Genomic DNA, 19,021 nt, shown 5'->3' with positions numbered 1-19,021 from the left:
TGGAGCACTGCTCATAGACTCTTATAGCCTAATAGATTACTGGTTGAGGGTATAAGTACCTATCACTTCTAACCACTCCTTGGTTCCTTTTAGCTCCAGAAGGCATAAGCAATATAGGGTGTGAATGAACATCGGAAGAGGCAGTGTAGCTGGAGAACAAGTGTTACTCGGAGTAAATTAGAGACTGAACATATTGTGTAACAAGCCTCTATTACATATTCATATGTAAGCTGGTAATGCCCAAAAGCCCTCATCAAAATTGGGACTCACATTTGTACACTGTATAACGCAATCTCAAAAAAGAGTTGCTGCTCTAAAGAGCTTATAAATACTTTTTTTTTTTAATTCAAGGCAGAAAAGCAGTCAGCTAAGCTCCAGACTGATCACATTGAAAAAGAACTACAAATGAGTAATGAGCAGAATACTCTCTTAACCAGTAAATTGCACAAAGCTGAACGAGAAATCAATGCCTTGACCACTAAAGTAAGTACTTTCCTGATATCAGCAATATATTTTCACATCTGGTTTCATGCTGAGAAAGGGCAGTTTCATCTGACTTTTTTTAAAACCATACTTCATTTTTTCCCTTTCGGAATTTATAGTAACTGTAATAAATGCTGTTTAATTATAGCTGGCAGGACACATATGGCATCTGTAATGCTACAGATAAACATCACTATAATTGTCTCTGGAGGCTGAAATTTTATCCTTATCTCATTTTGCGGATTTTTATTTTGTTTTTTTTATAATATGGTGCTTAAAGAGCCATGTTTTAATACCATACTAGGTTTTTCTAACAGTTAATAAAATATACTTTGTGCTATCAAATAAGGGTTGTGTTTTCTTACTTTAGTAAAAATAATCAGGCTGTAGTAACAAATCTAAACAAACAGTGCTAGAACTTGAAATTAAAAAAAATTGGATTATCAAGATTTGGTTTCTGGTGATTTTTAAAAAAAATAATTCTAGCTAAGAACAAGAGCAATACTACTTGTCTAATGAATCATTCACTTTATAGACTGAAGTAAAGAACTCTGTTTTGTATTTTCCTTTTCTCGTGGAACTGGTCTAAAAAAATGCTTACCTGGTAGCTTTCTTCTAGCAGTCAAAACAGAACTTAATTTTCAACAAACAATATTTGATTTAATGTTAGCTTTGCTTCTCATTTGAATATCAGAAAATATAATGTAGAATCGTATGTAAAAAAACAAGCCTCTGCATTTCCTTGGGAACAAGAAATTTGTTATCCATGTCCTATAACTAGAGCAAATCAATCCTGGACCACAGTGACAGTATGATTACAGATTTAAAAAATAACAAAATTTGCTGAAAGTGTGCAGGTATTAGTTTTCAAGTCTGTTGTTTTCAAGTCTTTGTCAATAAAGAAAGCAATATTTGGGTGAACCAATGTGTAGTATATTACTGGATAACAGCTGTGGCCTCCTACTGTTGAGTAGGAATAAGTTCTCTTTGTTCCTTTCAATTGAAAGAGTTGCCTCAGTGTGGGGCTTAATGCAAACATGAAATAGAGAATTCTTCTCATGTTTTATTTATGAAGAGTATCGGTCATTCAAGGAGATAGAAAGATTTAAAGTGAAGGAAGTATGTGGCAAATTGTGGTTAAAATAGTTAAAACTTCTGAAATTAGCATCCTTAATTGACGCTAATTAAACAGATCATAACACTTTCAGAGTAATTTATGGACAGAAAACAACTTAAGTATCTGGAAATGCTTAAAGAAATTAAGATTCTTATTTTGTTGTTCCAACCAGTATACATCTAGTTGCTATTCTATTACTTTTTTCCTCAAATAAATGGGAACAAGACCTAAAATAATCTGAGTTGACCCAACAGTACCAAATGGAAACTCAGAAATTTTTTTTGGTTCAGTTACTGCATCACTCACTTTCTTACCACACCACATTTGAGGTGAAACTAAATATAGCAGATTTAGACACACAGGCAGAACTAAATTATTAATAGATTTTCAATACCACCAAATGATACAGAAACAAATTAGCTGTTTATATAAAAGATAAATATGACCCAGAATTCTAATCACTGCTTGGACAGACATTAATTTAACAATGTTCACCACTTCTCCCCACGACTTCTTGGAGAAAATTCCAATGGAAATTAATTCTACAAAGTAAACCTTAATACTTTCAGTTTCTCCTGGAGAGACTGTGGTTACGTTGCCCACATCATTTCTGAGATGTCCACAGATTCACAACTTATGGTCTTACGTACACATTATTATTCAGAATACCTTCAATGCAGTTTTCTTTTAAAAAATTTTTAAACCAGAAACAAAATCTGAAACACTAGTCTACTGCCTTTGGGAACATACCCTCCAAAATAATAAACATGTCCATTCAAAATGTTACATTATTGAGCAGCTGTTTTCACCATAATATGAGTAAAAAAATTAGACATCTAATATGAGAAATGTGAGCGGAGGAGTCCAAATATAACAGTCCCAGAACTGGTTCAAGATGAGCTTAAGTATACCCAATACTTACAATACAAATCAACCAAAAAGACCTCGACCCTGAACTATGTTTCCCCATGAAAAGTCTAACCTTCTGTAGGGAGAGGATAAAACTGCACCAAACAATCCACGTGAAACCTACTCCCGTAACATGCCACAACTAGTTCTTATTTATCTAATAGTTTGATCTTTTTATTTATATTACAGTAGCATCTGGGGCTCTATCAAGATAGACATTGTATGAGCAAATAAGAAGAAAACCCCTCTCCCAAAAAGTGTGTCAGATAATATTTTAAAAAAGGAAAATGAGTTAAACACTGTCTTGCCCTTCCATCCCTTTTCTGTCTTGTTTGCTCTAAGGATGTTAAGTATTGATTAATTTACTAGTCAAGTAATCAATGGAATTTCCATCGACTAGTTGTTAAGGAAAGGCACTTTAAGTGCTCACTTCCAGCTCAGGCTGCACAACTGAGCACAACTCCTGGCTGCCACTATGCACTCTTAAAAAGCACAGAGAGGAGCTGGCATGCAAAGATGTGGGTTCATTCTCTGGTCCTCTGCTGAGTCTCAGGACAACCCTCATGCTGCCACTCTGTATTTTTTTTTTAAAGGGATGCAGCAGCTGGCTTGTGCTGAGACAGACAAACAGACTGGATGCTGCTGTTGTGTCCCTTAAAAAATGCAGAGGCGCAGCGCATGTGTGGGGGTGGGGAAGAAGGAGCAACTGCCACTGCTGTGTCTCTTTTAAAAATGCAGAAGGGCAGTGTGAGGGTTATCCTGAGACCTAGCAGGGGACCAGAAAATGAGCCGGCGTCTTTATACACCAGCTCCACTCTGTCCCTTTAAGAGTGTAGGGTGGAGTGGAAGGAAGGAGAGTGGTGGAGTAGTTGATAGTGCTACCTGATAAGCTCCTGCTTATCAGGTAATCGACTACTCCTTCACATCCTTAGTTTGCTTCCCATCAGAAGCTGTACAAGAGCATGAAGCCTTGGGCTTGTGTTCTTATTTGTAAGACCACAGAAGTGTTGAGGAGTTTGACTAGGTAGTAGTGTTATTGGAAGGTAAAAACTTCCACCTAAGCATGTCTGCTCCAAGAATGCATGCATTTGAATGCACAGGTGATTTATGTATCCTCTAGGGTTTGTGCCTCAGAAAGAGCCTTAAGTATTTGCTGAATAGTGTTTTAAGATGTTCTCAAGTTCATATTTAAGCATCCCAAATCCACAGTGTAGTTACTTAATAAGCTATTGTGTCATTCTTAACCTTTTACAACTCGTAAGTGCTAGCAGGTTGTAATTACATTTGTCATTGCAAATGGATTTTCATTATAAGTGCTTTCCTCCAGATATTTAATTCTCACTGACCATGTAATTACTGTGCAGTAAGAACCTAAACTATAGAAATTTTCATGTAGGCAGCAATTACCGTTAGTGATTTGCTGTCCAATTTAAACCTACTTATTTTATGAGGCAATTTTATGCATTACAGTTTCAGAAAAGATGCATCTGGTTTCAAATTATTTTAAAATTAATGAACAATTGTAAGAAGAACACTAGGTAGCAATCTGTAACTCCTAGATCAATGTTTCCCAAATGGTGTTCCGTGGAACCCCAGGGATAGGACCATGCCTCCCATCCACCTTCCCACAAATCTCAGTAGTGGAAGTGGAAGAGGTACTCTGTGAAGGCACTGGTGGCTGACACTGTGGACACCAAATAGCCTTTTCACTGCTGCACTCTGTGAGCAGTGCTGTAACTGCCAGCGCTTTACAGATGCCAGTGTGAATATGGCCTTAGTTTAAGATTTGCTTTAAAGATATTTCATTCGTGTATTTCTGAAGATTATAAAATCACAACACTAAAAAATTGTGATTTCCCCCGCCCCTCTTCCATCGCCTCCCCCTAAGGTGCCATTGAGCATAGGAGCACCAGTTTAATAGTACTGCGTAGGGCTCCATAATCCTAAGCATGGCCCTTTTTGAGGTTGTAAATGAGTTTTGGTTTCTATGTGTGGATGTTTGTAAGTCAGATATTTGTATCTCCGGGAATGCCTTTATATTAATAGCCTTATTGCTATGGGCATATGGGATTTATAACATCATTAATCTGGATGCTTGGTTACTCTGAAGTGGCTGTATGAAAAACAGTGGATGAAAATAATTTGTTGAACCTTCCTAATCAGGCCTTATATAGTCTGGCAACACCCCTGGTCTGGCATGGTCAGTGACCTCATGGGAGCACTCACTGGGACAAGCCATCAGGCTGGAGCGAGGAGTGTTGCTGGGCTAGCACGCCGGGGAACAGCAGAGTCCCCGGGGGCTGGAGGAAAGTGCAGGCCCAGGCAGCAGTGGAGCCTCCAGGGGAAAGTGGAGCTCTCGGTGGCTGGGGAGCAGCAGAGCCACCAAGGGAAAGTGAAGCCTCAGCTGCTGCCAAGAGAAAGCAGGGTAGTTGGGGAAAATCAGGGCAATAGGGCAGCCTGGGGAGGAGAGCAGAACCCCAGATGGCTGGCAAAAAGGGGAGTCCTGAGCCACGCTGTCTTCTCCTGGTTTGAGACTTGTCAGGTCCCAAGGGTGCTGGACCAGGGAGGTTCAAACTGTATATATTCTGCAATAAGCATCGATTGCCATTGTTTAAAGTATTTTATCGTAAGCAAGATGTTATATAAAAGCTTGGATCATAGTAATGGCTAGGATGTAATATTAGTGATTTGGTTTTATTTTCTAATTAACAGGTAGATGAACTTAAGCATTCACACAAATTAGAAGTAACTAATGTCAGACTGGAGGCAGCAAGAGCCAAGAGTGAGGTAGAAAGAGAGAGAAACAAGATTCAAAGCGAAATGGATGGTAATGTGTAATTAGTTTCTAATGGTTTCTGTTAAAACTTGCAGCTCCTATCACACTACAATAAAAATTAACCTCAGAAGAAACAGTCTAGTCTAGTGCAGATAGTCAATCTGAAAATTAATTTGCTGTCTAAAAACATTGTTGTATGCCCTTATCCATCAAGTATAGAGCGTGTGTATGAATGACTCCCAGTTTATGTAAGTAATGAACCCGGGAGACATTTTAGCATAATCTGTGTTTATTTGCATATTACATACCATGTGTTGTCAATTTTATTGAATCTTGCCAAATTGTATAGCCATTGTCTTTTTCTCTATTATAATTAGTGTTTTGAACTAAGGTTTTTATGCCTATAGAAGACTGCCACCAGGACCTCCTATATTCTGTTATTCTAGAGCTATGGAACTTGCCACAGGGCTAAACTCAAGGATCTAGGCTTTCATTTGAAGAAAATATAATAGTTTTGGGGGGTGTAAATGCCAAAGCTTTCAGGAGGCACTTTAAATATCAACACAGTTCACTGAAGCATTTTAGCAGAATTTTTTCACTTTATCCAGCAATCCCAAAATAAATCCCTCATTTTCCTGGATGAAAAAAGCAGCTGTCAAAATCTCTAACTCTCTCCCTTGTCCCTCTCTCTTCCCTCCAAAAAACTTCAAGAAATACAGAAATATAGTTATTTACTGTGAATACAAAAATGTGTACACAGTTTATTGAAAACTGAAAATGCAAGAACAAAGTAAAACAATTAATTTACTTTTAAAATATGTAACGTGTATATTTAATTACTTACTTTGATATTTAATTCCACAAACTAGGGTGTAAAAAAAATCACAGTTAATCAGTTTACCAGTTAACTGCCTAAGCAGGATCCTGGTGGAGAATCGCTCCAACCTGGCTGGAGCAGATCTCAAGATGCGGGGGCCGGAGCTACAACCATCTCCTAGTCCCCTGCTTGTGGGGCAGCTGGGCTCCCTGTGGATGGAAGCTGCTCTGGATGAAAGCAGCCCTTGTCTGTGGCAGACCCCCTGTAGGACTGGAGCAGCCCTCTGCCCTCGCAGGTGGGGATCTGCTCTAGCCCCCAACAATTATTGATTAACTTTTCACATCCCTACCACATAACCCTTCAGTTTTAAACTTACCTGAAACTATTGTAGAATTTCCAATCTCTTACTGGATTGCCTGAGTACATGGGCTCTGAATATCACGTTAGTTTTCTCATTTCACTCTTCTCCCTATTTTGTGATTCTGAATGACTATGGTTGATAACTTTGCCACTACTGTTGATAGTTCCACAAATCTGTTGTCCCTTATTACTGGATGTGGTACATCAGAGTTTGAGGTTTTAAATATACACAATATTCTTCTCTCACTTCTATGCGCTAACCAGTTCATTAAAGTTCCATTAGTGATTTTATTATTAGTTTCCTATCAACTTCTGCTTATACTCTGTAGGTATAATGCATTTGTTTTCTTAACCCTTCCATATCCACAATGGAATGTTTTATCCAGAAGCATTTATTTAGTTAATATGGCTGTTTAGTAAATCTAAATAGCAGACTCGGGTCTTAATGCAAGTCTGAGCTGTTTATTTTAGTATTTTTAGAAAAACGGTTAGTAATTATTACATAAGAATTGGCCTCTAAATGTGCTGTCTGTTTTAAAGTATTGTTATTTAACAATGATAAGGCATGACATTTTGGGCATGTCTAGACTACGTTTTAATTTAGAAAGAAATTAAAGAAATCTTCCAATTGCTTTTTCGAAAGCGGATATTTCGAAAGTGAAAGCAGTCTGGATGCTTTTTTTCGAGGGGAGAAAAACCCTTTTTCGAAAAACTGCTTGAACCTCCTTTTTTAAGGAAGAGCAGGGTTTGTTTTTTTTTTAAAAAAAAGTTTTTCTTCCGAAAAAGTGTCCATACTACTTTCACTTTAAAAAGACCCACTTTAAAAACGCTCCGATGAAGATATGTAAACTCCCAGGGAAATTAAAACATAGTCTAGACATGCCCTTCATGTCTTTAAAATGCTTGAATATTTGTGCGTGAACAGTAGATAGTTTGATTTTTAATCAGTGTTTGTAAAATGATATTTAATACATTCAATATTTCATGCTGATGTATATGTTGTATAAAACAGGATTGCATTCAGACAATGAAATTCTCAAGGCAGCTGTCGAACGTCACAAAGTGCTTTTAGTAGAAAAGGATCGTGAGCTCATTCGTAAAGTACAAGCTGCCAGAGAAGAAGGCTTTCAAAAACTTGCAGCATTACAGGAAGAGAAGTATGTTCTCTTTTTTTACTGCTCCTTTTTAAAAAAAGAATAGGGTAGAGCATGAGTTAAACAACTTGTTTTAATATTACATTTAACTGCATATTTTTGCCGTCATTTTGTCCTTGTAATAGTTCTTGTGTAAATATTGAATATTATTTCAGATTAGAACTTGAGAACAGGTTAGCAGAGTTAGAAAAAATGAAAGTTGAACAAGATGCTTGGAGGCAATCTGAAAAGGATGAATATGAAGAGAAATTGCGTGTTATGCAGCTGGCAGAAGAGTCTAGCAGAAGGGAGCTTCAGAATGTTAGGTAATGTATGTGTTTTTTAAAAAAAAAAACTTGTTTAAAATATACAATGTATATTTTTGAAATATTGTTTGGTTTTTTTGTTTATATTCAGTAAAAAGGATTACACTTAAGGAATAGGGTGTTGTTAAATTATACCACCAATCAGTATGATCACTCTGGCAGAAAAAAGGCAAACAAAGAATTTATAGTTTGAAAAACAAAACTCCAAGTAGGTTGCAGAATATATATATATTTTTTCAATAAGTGATGTTTAAGTAATTGTTTTAATTAGTTAAATGTTAAAAACTGATCTTCTGGTGCCCACAGCAGATGAAAGCACTCTTTCACCTCCCCTCCCCAAGTTGGGCTTTTGTAACGTGACAAATCAGGAGGCCCTTATTTGATGCTCTCTGTTTTGTACAAGTTTTATCTTAGCAATTGTCAAAGTGATGTTCTACAACTTTGTCACGTCCATGCACCTCAGGGTTAAGTCAAGGATGTATAAAATGAGGCAAAACATAGGAATCCTTGACATTAGTATAGTGCTAATCATACAGTAGAAACATGACTTCTTTTATAATTAATGCTAGAATATATTATTCAGTCATCAGCCTTGCAAAAGGTTAAACAGATTGACGTGTTTAACTACTAACAATCTGAATAGTTACCTTCTAGAATAGTTACATTTTTATTCAGACAAAAATAATTATACCTATATTGAATTTTAGGTTAAAACTTCAACAGCAAATTATTCAATCTGAGGAGTTAGAAAAAGAAAAAAGTGAAAATACTGATCTTAAACAGGTAAGCATTTGTATCACTCTATGATATTTTATTTTGAAAGGTCTTCATCTCTTAATTTGTTTAAATCAAAACTCTGTGGTCCATCTCAGGACTTTACTACATAAGCCACAACATCAGGGGCTCATACAGTTGTATATCCTCTAATGTGATATATGCCAGCGATGCCCCTTTGCAACGTATATTGGCCAAATCGTACAATCTCTGCGACAAAGGATAAACGGACTCAAATCAGGCGTCAGAAATGGTAACACACACAAACCCGTAAGGGAACATTTTAACCTACCTAGACCCACTCAGTCATGGATTTAAAAGTAGCCATTCTTGTACAAAGGAATTTCACTAACCAGTTACAGAAAGAATCTGCAGAATTGATTTAATATACAGATTTGCAGTTTCCTTGGGCCTAAACAAAGACATGAATCAGTTGGCACATTACAAAACCAATATCTCCTCCATTAACATCTGCATTTCCACATCAAAAGCTATGTATGGGACACAACCATCACTTAACGTGAGTCCTACAAGTAACAGGTACTACTTTTGGTGTTATATATGTCTCTTGGTTTCCATTCCAATTCATGTGATTGAGTGGGTTTTACCCACAAAGCTCATGATTCTATATATTTTGGTTAGTCTCTAAGGTGCCATAGGATTATTTTTAAAGCTACAGACTAACTCAGTTACTCCTCTGAGATTTCAAACTCTTATGATTTATAGTGAAACATTTTTTTTAATCCTTTTTAAAATTGTGTGCAAAAATGTATAGAGGGCAGGCATTTTCTGAGCCCATATCAACTGATTTATCAAAGTATTTGTGTATTCTAGCAATTTCAGAACTCAGAATGTTGCTGGTCCTTTGGCCTAATAAATACTGTTAACTGGAGACCCAGGTTCTATACACTAAGCCTATATCTAAACAAGAGTGTTATTTCAAAATAACCAAGCGTTATTTTGAAATAATGTCAAAATACTGCCAAGCTGGAAGACTTCTTACCCCAAATCCTGTAACCCTCATTGTATGAGGAGTAAAGGAAGTTGGAGGAAGAGTGCTCTATTTTGAAATAAGTGCTTCATAGACACTCCCAATTTCGAAATAAGCTATGCAATTGATGTAGCTCAATTTGCGTAGATTATTTCAAGTTAAGCCCTGTTGTATTAGATGCACTCTCTTATAAGTTGCTTCTGGACAATACTTTGCATTTACATTGTGCCTCTCTCCCAAGGGTATCTAAATACTTTACAAACATAGGTGAATAAACTCAGGTGAAATGGCTTACCAGAATTGCACCATGAACTAGTAACAGTGTATAAAAATACAATCCTAAATTTCCTAACTCCTGAAAAGCCATGTTGTCTCCTGTGTAATTAATTAACCTAACAGAACCTTAAGGAAAAGGGGACTGCAGTACGTATTTCATGCTTCCATAAAATCCAGTTATAAAGCTGTATCTTTGAAAAAGCTGGCTACTTATTTAGCCAGAGTGAATTTACCAATCACAGTTTCAGCTGAAAGGAAAAATAGGTAGATGTCTACAGTGAGAAAGATCAGTTCAGATAAAAGACATTAGTAACTAACTGTCTCTTAAAAAGCTCATTTCTCATAGAAAAAGTCAGTAAAACTATCAAAAATATTCAAGTATTGGCCAAACTCTGCTCCAGGTGAAGTCTGGTAAAAATTCTTTCTTCAATGGGAGCGGAGTCAGACCGGTACTTAACACTCCTGAAAATCCCACACATTAACTTAAGAAGAAAGTGAGTGCTGTGCCCTATTGCGCAAATGCTCTCTTCCAGATAAGCATGGAGGCGAAATAAAGCCCAGGTTTGGTTACCTAGCAATCTTCTAACACAAAAAACAATACATAGTATTTTTCACTGTTGACACTGTGAAAGAGATTTATGAAAGAGATTTAAATTTATAATTCTGGCACTTACATGAGATTCAATTAATTACCAGATTTTAAGTGTGGTCTAATACTCCAAAACTTCTGCAATTTACATTTATCTTCTAAAATTTCATAACAGCTATGTTATGGGTGAAAAGGTACTCGTATTATGTGCCCTTGGTTTCAGACACATGTAATTTACCCCACCAAAAAAAAAAAAAAAAACCCTTTTGGACTAAAATTTCTCATAGTTGTTTACAGTCAGGAGGTGAATCTGCTTGTGGTTTGTTTTTTTTAGAGTTTAAGGACAATCCATTTAGTGATTTTTGAGTTAAATGCGTGGCAAAAATTTGTTCACGTTAAAAAAAATTGTTTGTGTTTTCTACACTTGCAGCTGACATGGAGGGAGGTTATGCAGGGGAGTGCAGAGATCATACTCCCCTTCACAGTCATTTAAAGTTGGGTCACAAACCTGGCCCTTTGTGTTTTTGCATAATTGACTTATTTTGTTAAATTTGTCTGTGATGCTTCAATAATTTGAGTGTTGATTTCTCACTTCTGGGCTGTGTTATGTCCAATAAAAGCTTACATATTTCTTTGGTAGCAAATTAATGATTTACAACTCCAAGTGGCCTCACTGTCTCAGTCTGAAAGCGACTTGCTTGAGTCTAATCAAAAGCTGAAGGAAATGTTGGAGAGATTAAAACAAGAATGTCGCAATGCAAGAAGTCAAGCAGAAAAAGCTCAGCTAGAAGCAGAGAAGTATGGTTTGCTTTTTCATCTGTTTTAATTCAATTTTTTCCCCACGTAGGCATGTAATTCTTTAATAGTATTTCTCACCACTGGCATGACTTACAATGTAATGAAGCCCCTTTTTGTCCAGATCTTCTTGCTAGTATCATGAAAAAAGTGAGAGTTCTTAAAAGGTGCTTTTAATTTCAACTTCCTAGTGTAAAAATAGATTTCTGCCTTGTAATAGATTTAACAGTATGCATATGCATCCATTTGACTTTCATTTATCGGTTACTAGGGGGCTGCGCCTCCTGCTCTCTATGCTCGCCAATCCCCCTGTCTCTGGTGAGGTGTCTGGCCACGGGGGAGGGTGCTAGAGCAGGTCGTGGGTGTGGGGTCTCAGTGAAATGACTTTGGTAGTGCCAGGATTTCCCTTATGGCTTCTGTCATAGCAATAGATAAAGGCAAAAATGTCATCTTTATGTACTTTGAAAGGGGTTTCAAGAATCACCCCAGCCTTTTCTTCAGAGTGTTCTGCTTTCTATGTGGTAGATGCATTTACTTTAAGTAACTCCTATCAGATTGTAAAGTGAAAATCTAGTCAACAATTCTGACATACTCAAAACTGAACGATTTTTTGGTTCTTTCCTGAACCTACCAGTGGCATTGGTATGTTCGATAAGAACTTGGTAATAAACACTGAAGGAAACAGAATAGTGATAGAAATGTAGCCGTGTTAGTCTGGGGTAGTTGAAGCAAAATGCAGGACACAATGTAGCACTTTAAAGACTAACAAGATGGTTTATTAGATGATAGCTTTCGTGGGCCAGACCCACTTCCTCAGATCAAATAGTGGAAGAAAGTAGTCACAACCATATATACCAAAGGATACCATTAAAAAAAAAAGAACAAATATGAAAAGGACAAATCACATTGCAGAACAGGAGGGTGATGCGGGGGGGGGGGGGGAGGAAGGAAGGTAAGTGTCTGTGAATTGATGATATTAGAGGTAGGGAGAATGGGATGTTTGTGAGTTAATGGTATTAGAGGTGATAATTGGGGAAACTATCTTGGTAATGGGTGAGATAGTTCAAATGTTTGTTAAGTCCTTGTTGGAAAGTGTCGAATTTTAACATGAATGACAGTTCAGAGGATTCCCTTTCAAGTGCAGATGTAAAAGGTCTTTGTAGCAGAATGCAGGTGGTTAAGTCATTGAGAGAGTGTCCTTTCTGGTTAAAATGGCAAGAAACTGTTTTCTCTTTGTGATCTTGTCTGATATCTGTTTTGTGGGCATTAATCCTTTGGCAAAGTGTCTGAGATGTTTGTCCAATGTACATAGCAGACGGACACTTTCGGCACATGAGAGCATAGATTATATTTCTGGATGCGCAGGAATATGTGTTCTTGATCTTATAACTCACTTGGTTAGGTCTAATAATGGTATCAGCAGAATGAATATGTGGACAAAGCTGGCAACGGGGTTTGTTGCAAGGGAAGGTACCAGGGTTGGTATTAGTGTGGTATGTCCTGTGGTGGTTGGTAAGAATCATCTTGAGGTTAGGTGGTTGTCTATAGGAGACTATGGGTCTGTCTCCCAGAGCCTCTTTGAGTATGGTATCCTGTTCCAATATAGGCTGTAGTTTATTGATAATGTGTTGGACAGGTTTAAGTTGGGGGTTGTAGGTGATGACAAGTGGTGTTCTATTGTTGGTTTTCTTGGGTCTGTCTTGAAGTAGATGGTTTCTAGGTATTCGTCTGGCTCTTTCAATTTGCTTTTTTATTTCTCTGGGTGGGTAGTTGAGATTTTGAGTTGAAGGAAACAGAGATTCTTATCCAGGGCAAGCTTGCCTACAAGCCTTCTTTCTTGGAACTTAAAGACTGCGACTAGACCCTTGTTAGTTAGAAAAACATTAGGAAAGTTTTCAATAAAATACTAAATTGTTATAAACATGGTAGTTATTTCCTTTTATAGTTTTGTTCTTTGTTTTTAAATAAGTGCATTTCCCAAAGCAAGAAACCACATACCAGAAGATATATGTGTTTGGCCTTATCTGTGATTTGATTGACCAAGAACTATGGTGGGTGTTGCTTTTGTTCAGAAGAGCAGTAAACTGTGTTACAGCAACCCACCCTCGTCTATTCATGCATTCGCAAGGTAGACCGCTCTTGTAACTACAGTTTGGCACTGCTCTGGTCACTCTTCACTAGACTGTAATGTGGCTCTCACAGGAAAAGGCAGAAATTTGTCCTGTGCACTAGGGATGTAAAATCCTGTTTTAATATAACTGGTTAAACATTCTGTTTAACTGGTAAACTGATTAAGGGAAAGATGGGCAGGCTGGAGTGGTGGCTGGACCAGCGCCCTCTCCCATCCCTCCTCTCCCCCTCTGCGGGCAGGGACTGGTCCAGACCAGCCCTTTCTGTAGTGGGCCCATGGTAAACGGGCTGCTCCAGATGACTGGAGCAGTCCCTGCCTACAACACACTAGGGTCCTCCTCAAAGCTGGAGCAGCCCATTCCCAGGTGGGGGCTGCTCCAGCCCCCACTGTTTACTAGTTAACCAGTTAACCTTTCATGTCCCTATTGTACATATAATTTATGGATTATCAAAAGGCTAATCCAAAGGACAAGCCTGTTTACAAAATTAAGCACTTTATTTGAATTAAGCCAATAATGAAGTAAATTCAGAAGTTCAAATTTGTTGAATTTCAAGCACAGTTCAAAATTGTTAGCTATTTCAAACATATGGTTGGTTCATGAAGGAATAGTGGGTGGAGTAAAGTGTATATGTCAGGGATCCTAGATGCTGATATTTATTTAAAAGAATTAAGTGTTTTGATTACAACACCACTCTTAAATGTTCTTCTCCCAGGATGTTGGAAGACAAACGTGTAGAGTGGTTGGAAGAAAAGCATAAACTTATTCAGCGTACTACAGAAAAAGAAGAGAAGTATGACCAGGTAAAAGAGAAACTACACCGGGCTGCTATTGCTCAAAAAAAGGTATGTTGACTGTTTGCTTCAGTGCTTATGAAGGGACAGAAAGCTCAGTTCTCAGTTTAGGTGTGCAGACTTATTTTTATATTGACTTTTTAATTCCAGCATCTATGTGATTACATGTATAATAGCAAAATATACCAGGTGCTTCAAGATAGGCATAATTTCATGTATTTGAGGTGACAGTGGTTGTAATATGTTGTAATAGGAGCCAACCATGTTCTTCAATTAAATACTTTAGGTCAGCCTGGAGATGGACCAAGAATTAACCAATAGGCTGTTGTTAGATGCTAGCAGGATGACATTTCCCTTTTCAGTAATATCTAGATGGTACATTGTTCATATCCAAGCACCAATCTGCTACATCCCCACATGTTAATACTATTAATGGAAATATTGAATTTTGTATTTTTGTTTCCCCTAATATTGCATGCTATGGAACATTAGCACAAAAGGAGAAACTGGTTATTATTTATTCCAACTTCACATGTTTTAGCTCTTAATAAAGCTCAGGATTAGTTAGTAATTTCATGTACCATAAAGACACATACAGGATGCCTGCAACTAGTTTATAAAACATAAAGCTGATGTTATTGATGTCATCATCAGCAAGTGATGTTAGAGAGGAAATAAAATCTATGCTGTTTATATTACTAAACAGTTGCAAATGATGAGCTTATGAGTATGTCTATCAATTTGTCATTGTCTTATACAAGACTTAGTAGCTCTTTCATTTTCCCAACAGGAGGTTTGGAATTGTCTATAACAGCAGATTCTCATCCCACAGCCCAATTTGCACACAGTTGAAGTTCAGCTGTGTTATAAAAAAAGAAAAAATTCAGAATTTGTTGCTCTGATCTAGCAGGGGGTGCAGTACTGGCTGAGGCAGACACAATGTCTTGCAGCCAGCATCAGCATTCGTGCCAGCAGGGGGCTGGTGAGCACCTGGGGAGAAGGGATGGAAGAGTGGTCTAGGGCTATGAACACCAACCAGTCAATCGCGAATGACTGGTCGATCCCGAGGCCTCGAACAGTAGGTCCTGAGGCGTTTTGGGCCTCCCATTTCCCCCCACCCCCAAGAAGCCCCACTACCTACCTCGAGCAACAATGGAGGTAGTGGCAATTTCCCATGGGGTGGACGGAAGTCCTACAGCTGCGCGTCACTTCCAGGGGTTCCAGAAATGTGTTAGCTGCTTCCTTGCCCCAGCTCCCTGGCGTTCTGGGAACTTACCGGGTAAGTCCCCAGAGGTGCGCACTGGGACTTCCCTTCTCTGCGGGAGGGGGGAGTCAGGCCCGGAGGGGGCATGCAACGGAGGCTTCCTTGCTCCGTGGGGGAGAGGAGGTCGGCCCTGAGGACATGCATGCGCGGGCTTCTCTGCTCCGCGGGATGGAGGAGGGGTGGGAGTCAGGTCCGGTGGAGGTGTGTGACGGGGCTTCCTTCCTCCATGGGGAGGTCGGCCCTGGAGGGTCCGTGCAATGGAGGCTTCTCTCCGAGGCTGGTATAGGGGACTCCCTGCCTCCACTGGCACCTGGCCCCCGAACCTTGTCCGCACTCTCCAGCCCCCCTGTTCCCTGCCCCCAGCCACAGAACTCTGTTCCCCCTGTCCCCCTGCTGCAGAAACCAGTCCCCACTAGCACCCTACCCCCTACTGCAGAAACCTGTTCCCCTACCCTCTGCTGCAGAAACCTGTCCTCCTGGCACCCTGTTCCCTCTCCCCTCTCCCCTACCCCCAGCCACAGAACCCTGCCCCCCACTGGCACCCTGTTCCCTGCCCCAGCACCCACTAGCACCCTTCCCCAGTACCCTGTCCCCTGCTCCCAAACTGATTTTTCTGTCAGTGACCCTGACTCAAGACAGGTTCTCTGCCCTTCTTATAAATAAAGACAATGCAGAAGCTTTTTGTGTTTGACATAGTATTTTATTTAAAAATGAAGCCTGGCCAACAAACCCCCAATTGGGGCCAAGCCCCCATCTGGCCACAACCACTCCTGCATTCCCCCTTCCTCAGACCCTAGATCTGAGCCTATCATACACTGGAACCCCCTGCTCTGAGCCCCTCACATACTCCAACCCGAATTCCTGCACCCTCACATCCACAAGTCTGTGGCTTGCCTAGTACCCCAACACTGCCCAGCCTGGAGCCCTCTCCCTGAGCCAGCGTCCCCTTCTCTACCTCCTCCTGCATCCAGATTTCCTCCCAGAGCTTACACCTCTCGCCCCTTCCCACACCCAAATCCCTCATTCCCACCCCAGAGCCCACATATCCTGTCTCAACCCAGCGAGGATACGGCTAGACTGCAGGAATTTTTCAGGATTCTGGAGATATCCCATAAACACTCTTCTGCATCCAGAGATACGTTTGTTCTTCCGGTTTTTTTAGTGGAAGAGTAAACATGCTCTTTCAGTCACCCCTATATTCCTCTTTCCATGAGGAATAAGGGGGCTTCCAAAAGAAGGGGTTTTTCTGACATTTGGTCCAGTCTAGACAGGCCAAATGTTGGAAAAACCTCTTCCTACAGAAAAATTGGGGGAAAAAAATCAGCAGTATAAAGATTGGGGATAGCAAGTGATGGAGAGGAGGAGAATAGAGAGGGCGGGGCTTCAAGGAAGGGGCAGGGCGGTAGATCTTGGCTTGGTCTGTCATTTAAAAAGTGATCTTGCGTGTAAAAAGGTTGGAGACCACTGGTCTAGGGGGTTGCCCCAGTGCTATACTACTCCCAGCTGGCTCTCAACGTCTGGTGGGCACTCCATTCCTGGACCAATGCCATGTGTCTCAGCTGCATGGCCCCACAAAGCAGGATCCAGACCTGGCTGCTGCCTGTCTCTGCATGGTAGAGTGTGGCTCTTCTTCTAGCTCCACTTTGGGGGTTGCGTGGAGGGACACTGGGCACAGGGAACTGTGGGCAGAGGACATTAGGCATAGGGGACTGGGTGATTTGTCGGGGGTGCTGTAGTTCTCAACCTCTAACCCATTTAACACTTCGTGAGCCTCAATGATAAACAGCTTGAGAACCTATTCAGACAAATTGATACTTTGTGTGTTGCTGTTTTATGTCATTAACACTGGGCATTTGGGGAACTAACCCTCTTTTTTGATACTCACTTTGATTTAGCAAAGTAATGTATGGAAAGCAAATATGTGCTTATGGGTTTGTTTGGGGTTCCCCCCCCCCACCATTTTCAACAAAAATACATCTCTTTATAAGGAAATGCTAAAAACTATGGAATCTTGTAACTGAAATGCAAGTGCAAAGTATTAGTGACTTGATCAAAGTGATTGTAACTGTTGACACAGTTTCTAAGTGTTCAAAATATGTGTGTTTGACAGAGAAAGGCTCTCAATGACAACAAACAAAAGAGGCTGCAAGAGAAAATAGAACTCTTGGAAGCAAAGAGAGAAGAACTAGAAACAGAAAACCAGGTGTTAAATAGGTAATAAAATATTAGATTTTGTTGTAAACCAGTTATTTTGATGTACTTTGTTTCTAAATTGAATAATGTAATAATTCTTTACATTAATAGACACAAAATATTGGAGATGATATGTATAACTTACAGATTAGTCACTGGGGCCCAATCCAACTGCATCCTTGTGGGCAGACCTCTGACCCTACATGGAGACCCATTGAAGTCCATGTGGTGTTGTAGGATCAGGACTAGGTGGAACAAGGTGTACCGGTAGTTCGGAATAGGAATTCTAGTCCGAACTACCTAGTTCGAGCCCCGTGTAGCTGCGCTGCACGGGGTTCGAACCAGCGGGGTTTTAAAAATGGCGCCTCCCCGCTTATGCAAATGAAGCCCGGGAAATTCAAATCCCGGGCTTCATTTGCAAGTGCGGTATGCCTACATTACCCTCCTAGTTCGAACTAGGAGGGTAGTGTAGACATACCCTAAGATATTCTCTGATTCTTTATCCCTTTCATAATGATTCCTAACAGTCTGTTTGCTTTTTTGTCTGCTGCTGCACATTTGAGTGGATGTTTTCAGAGAACTATCCACGATGACTCCAAGATCTCTCCCTTGAGTGGTAATAGCTAATTAAGTCCTCATCATTTTATACGTATTGTTGGGAATAAAAAAAATAGTAGAAGAACTAAAAAAGAGCCAATGTGGCTTGGCTTAACCATGTAAAAGAAACAGTGAGAGATAAAGACATCTTTTAAAAAGTGGAAGTCAGATCCTAGTGAGGTAAATAGAAAGGAGCCTAAACACTGCCAAATTAAGTGTAAAAATGTAATAAGAAAAGCCAAAAAGGAGTTTGAAAAACAGCTAGCCAAAAACTCGAAAGGTAATAAAATGTTTTTCAAGTACATCAGAAGCAGGAAGCCTGCTAAACAACCAGAGGCCTCTGGGCAATCGAGATGCAAAAGGAGTACTTAAAGACGATAAAGTCATTGTGGAGAAACTGAATTCTTAGCTTCAGTCTTCATGGCTGAGCATGTTAGGGAAATTCCCAAACCTGACCCATCCTTTGTAGGTGACACATCTGAGGACTTGTCACAGATTGAAGAGTCATTAGAGCTCGTTTTGGAATTAATTGATAAACTTAACAGTAACAAGTAACCGGGACCAGATGGCATTCACCCAAGAGTTCTGAAAGAACTCAAATGTGAAATTGTGGAACTATTAACTATGGTTTGTAACCTATCCTTTAAATCAGCTTCTGTACCCAACGACTGGAAGATAGCTAATGTAACGCCAATATT

The 19,021-nt window shown here is 39.5% G+C and overlaps 1 protein-coding gene across 3 annotated transcripts in view; it reads left to right on the top strand.

Annotated features, from left to right (window-relative positions):
• Positions 1 to 19,021, top strand: part of CEP83 (centrosomal protein 83) — a 46,532-nt gene that overhangs the window by 20,851 nt on the left and 6,660 nt on the right. For all 3 annotated transcript variants that reach the window (XM_075933359.1, XM_075933353.1, XM_075933344.1), the window contains 8 exons: positions 352 to 483; positions 5,222 to 5,336; positions 7,475 to 7,619; positions 7,772 to 7,921; positions 8,629 to 8,704; positions 11,192 to 11,349; positions 14,191 to 14,320; positions 17,644 to 17,747. In XM_075933359.1, coding sequence (XP_075789474.1) covers positions 352 to 483; positions 5,222 to 5,336; positions 7,475 to 7,619; positions 7,772 to 7,921; positions 8,629 to 8,704; positions 11,192 to 11,349; positions 14,191 to 14,320; positions 17,644 to 17,747 — 1,010 coding nt within the window. The remainder of the gene's footprint in view (positions 1 to 351; positions 484 to 5,221; positions 5,337 to 7,474; positions 7,620 to 7,771; positions 7,922 to 8,628; positions 8,705 to 11,191; positions 11,350 to 14,190; positions 14,321 to 17,643; positions 17,748 to 19,021) is intronic.

The sequence above is a fragment of the Pelodiscus sinensis genome, chromosome 1 (assembly GCF_049634645.1).
Source record: "Pelodiscus sinensis isolate JC-2024 chromosome 1, ASM4963464v1, whole genome shotgun sequence".
Taxonomy (NCBI): domain Eukaryota; kingdom Metazoa; phylum Chordata; order Testudines; family Trionychidae; genus Pelodiscus; species Pelodiscus sinensis.
This window is presented reverse-complemented; position numbering and strand designations above follow the sequence as displayed.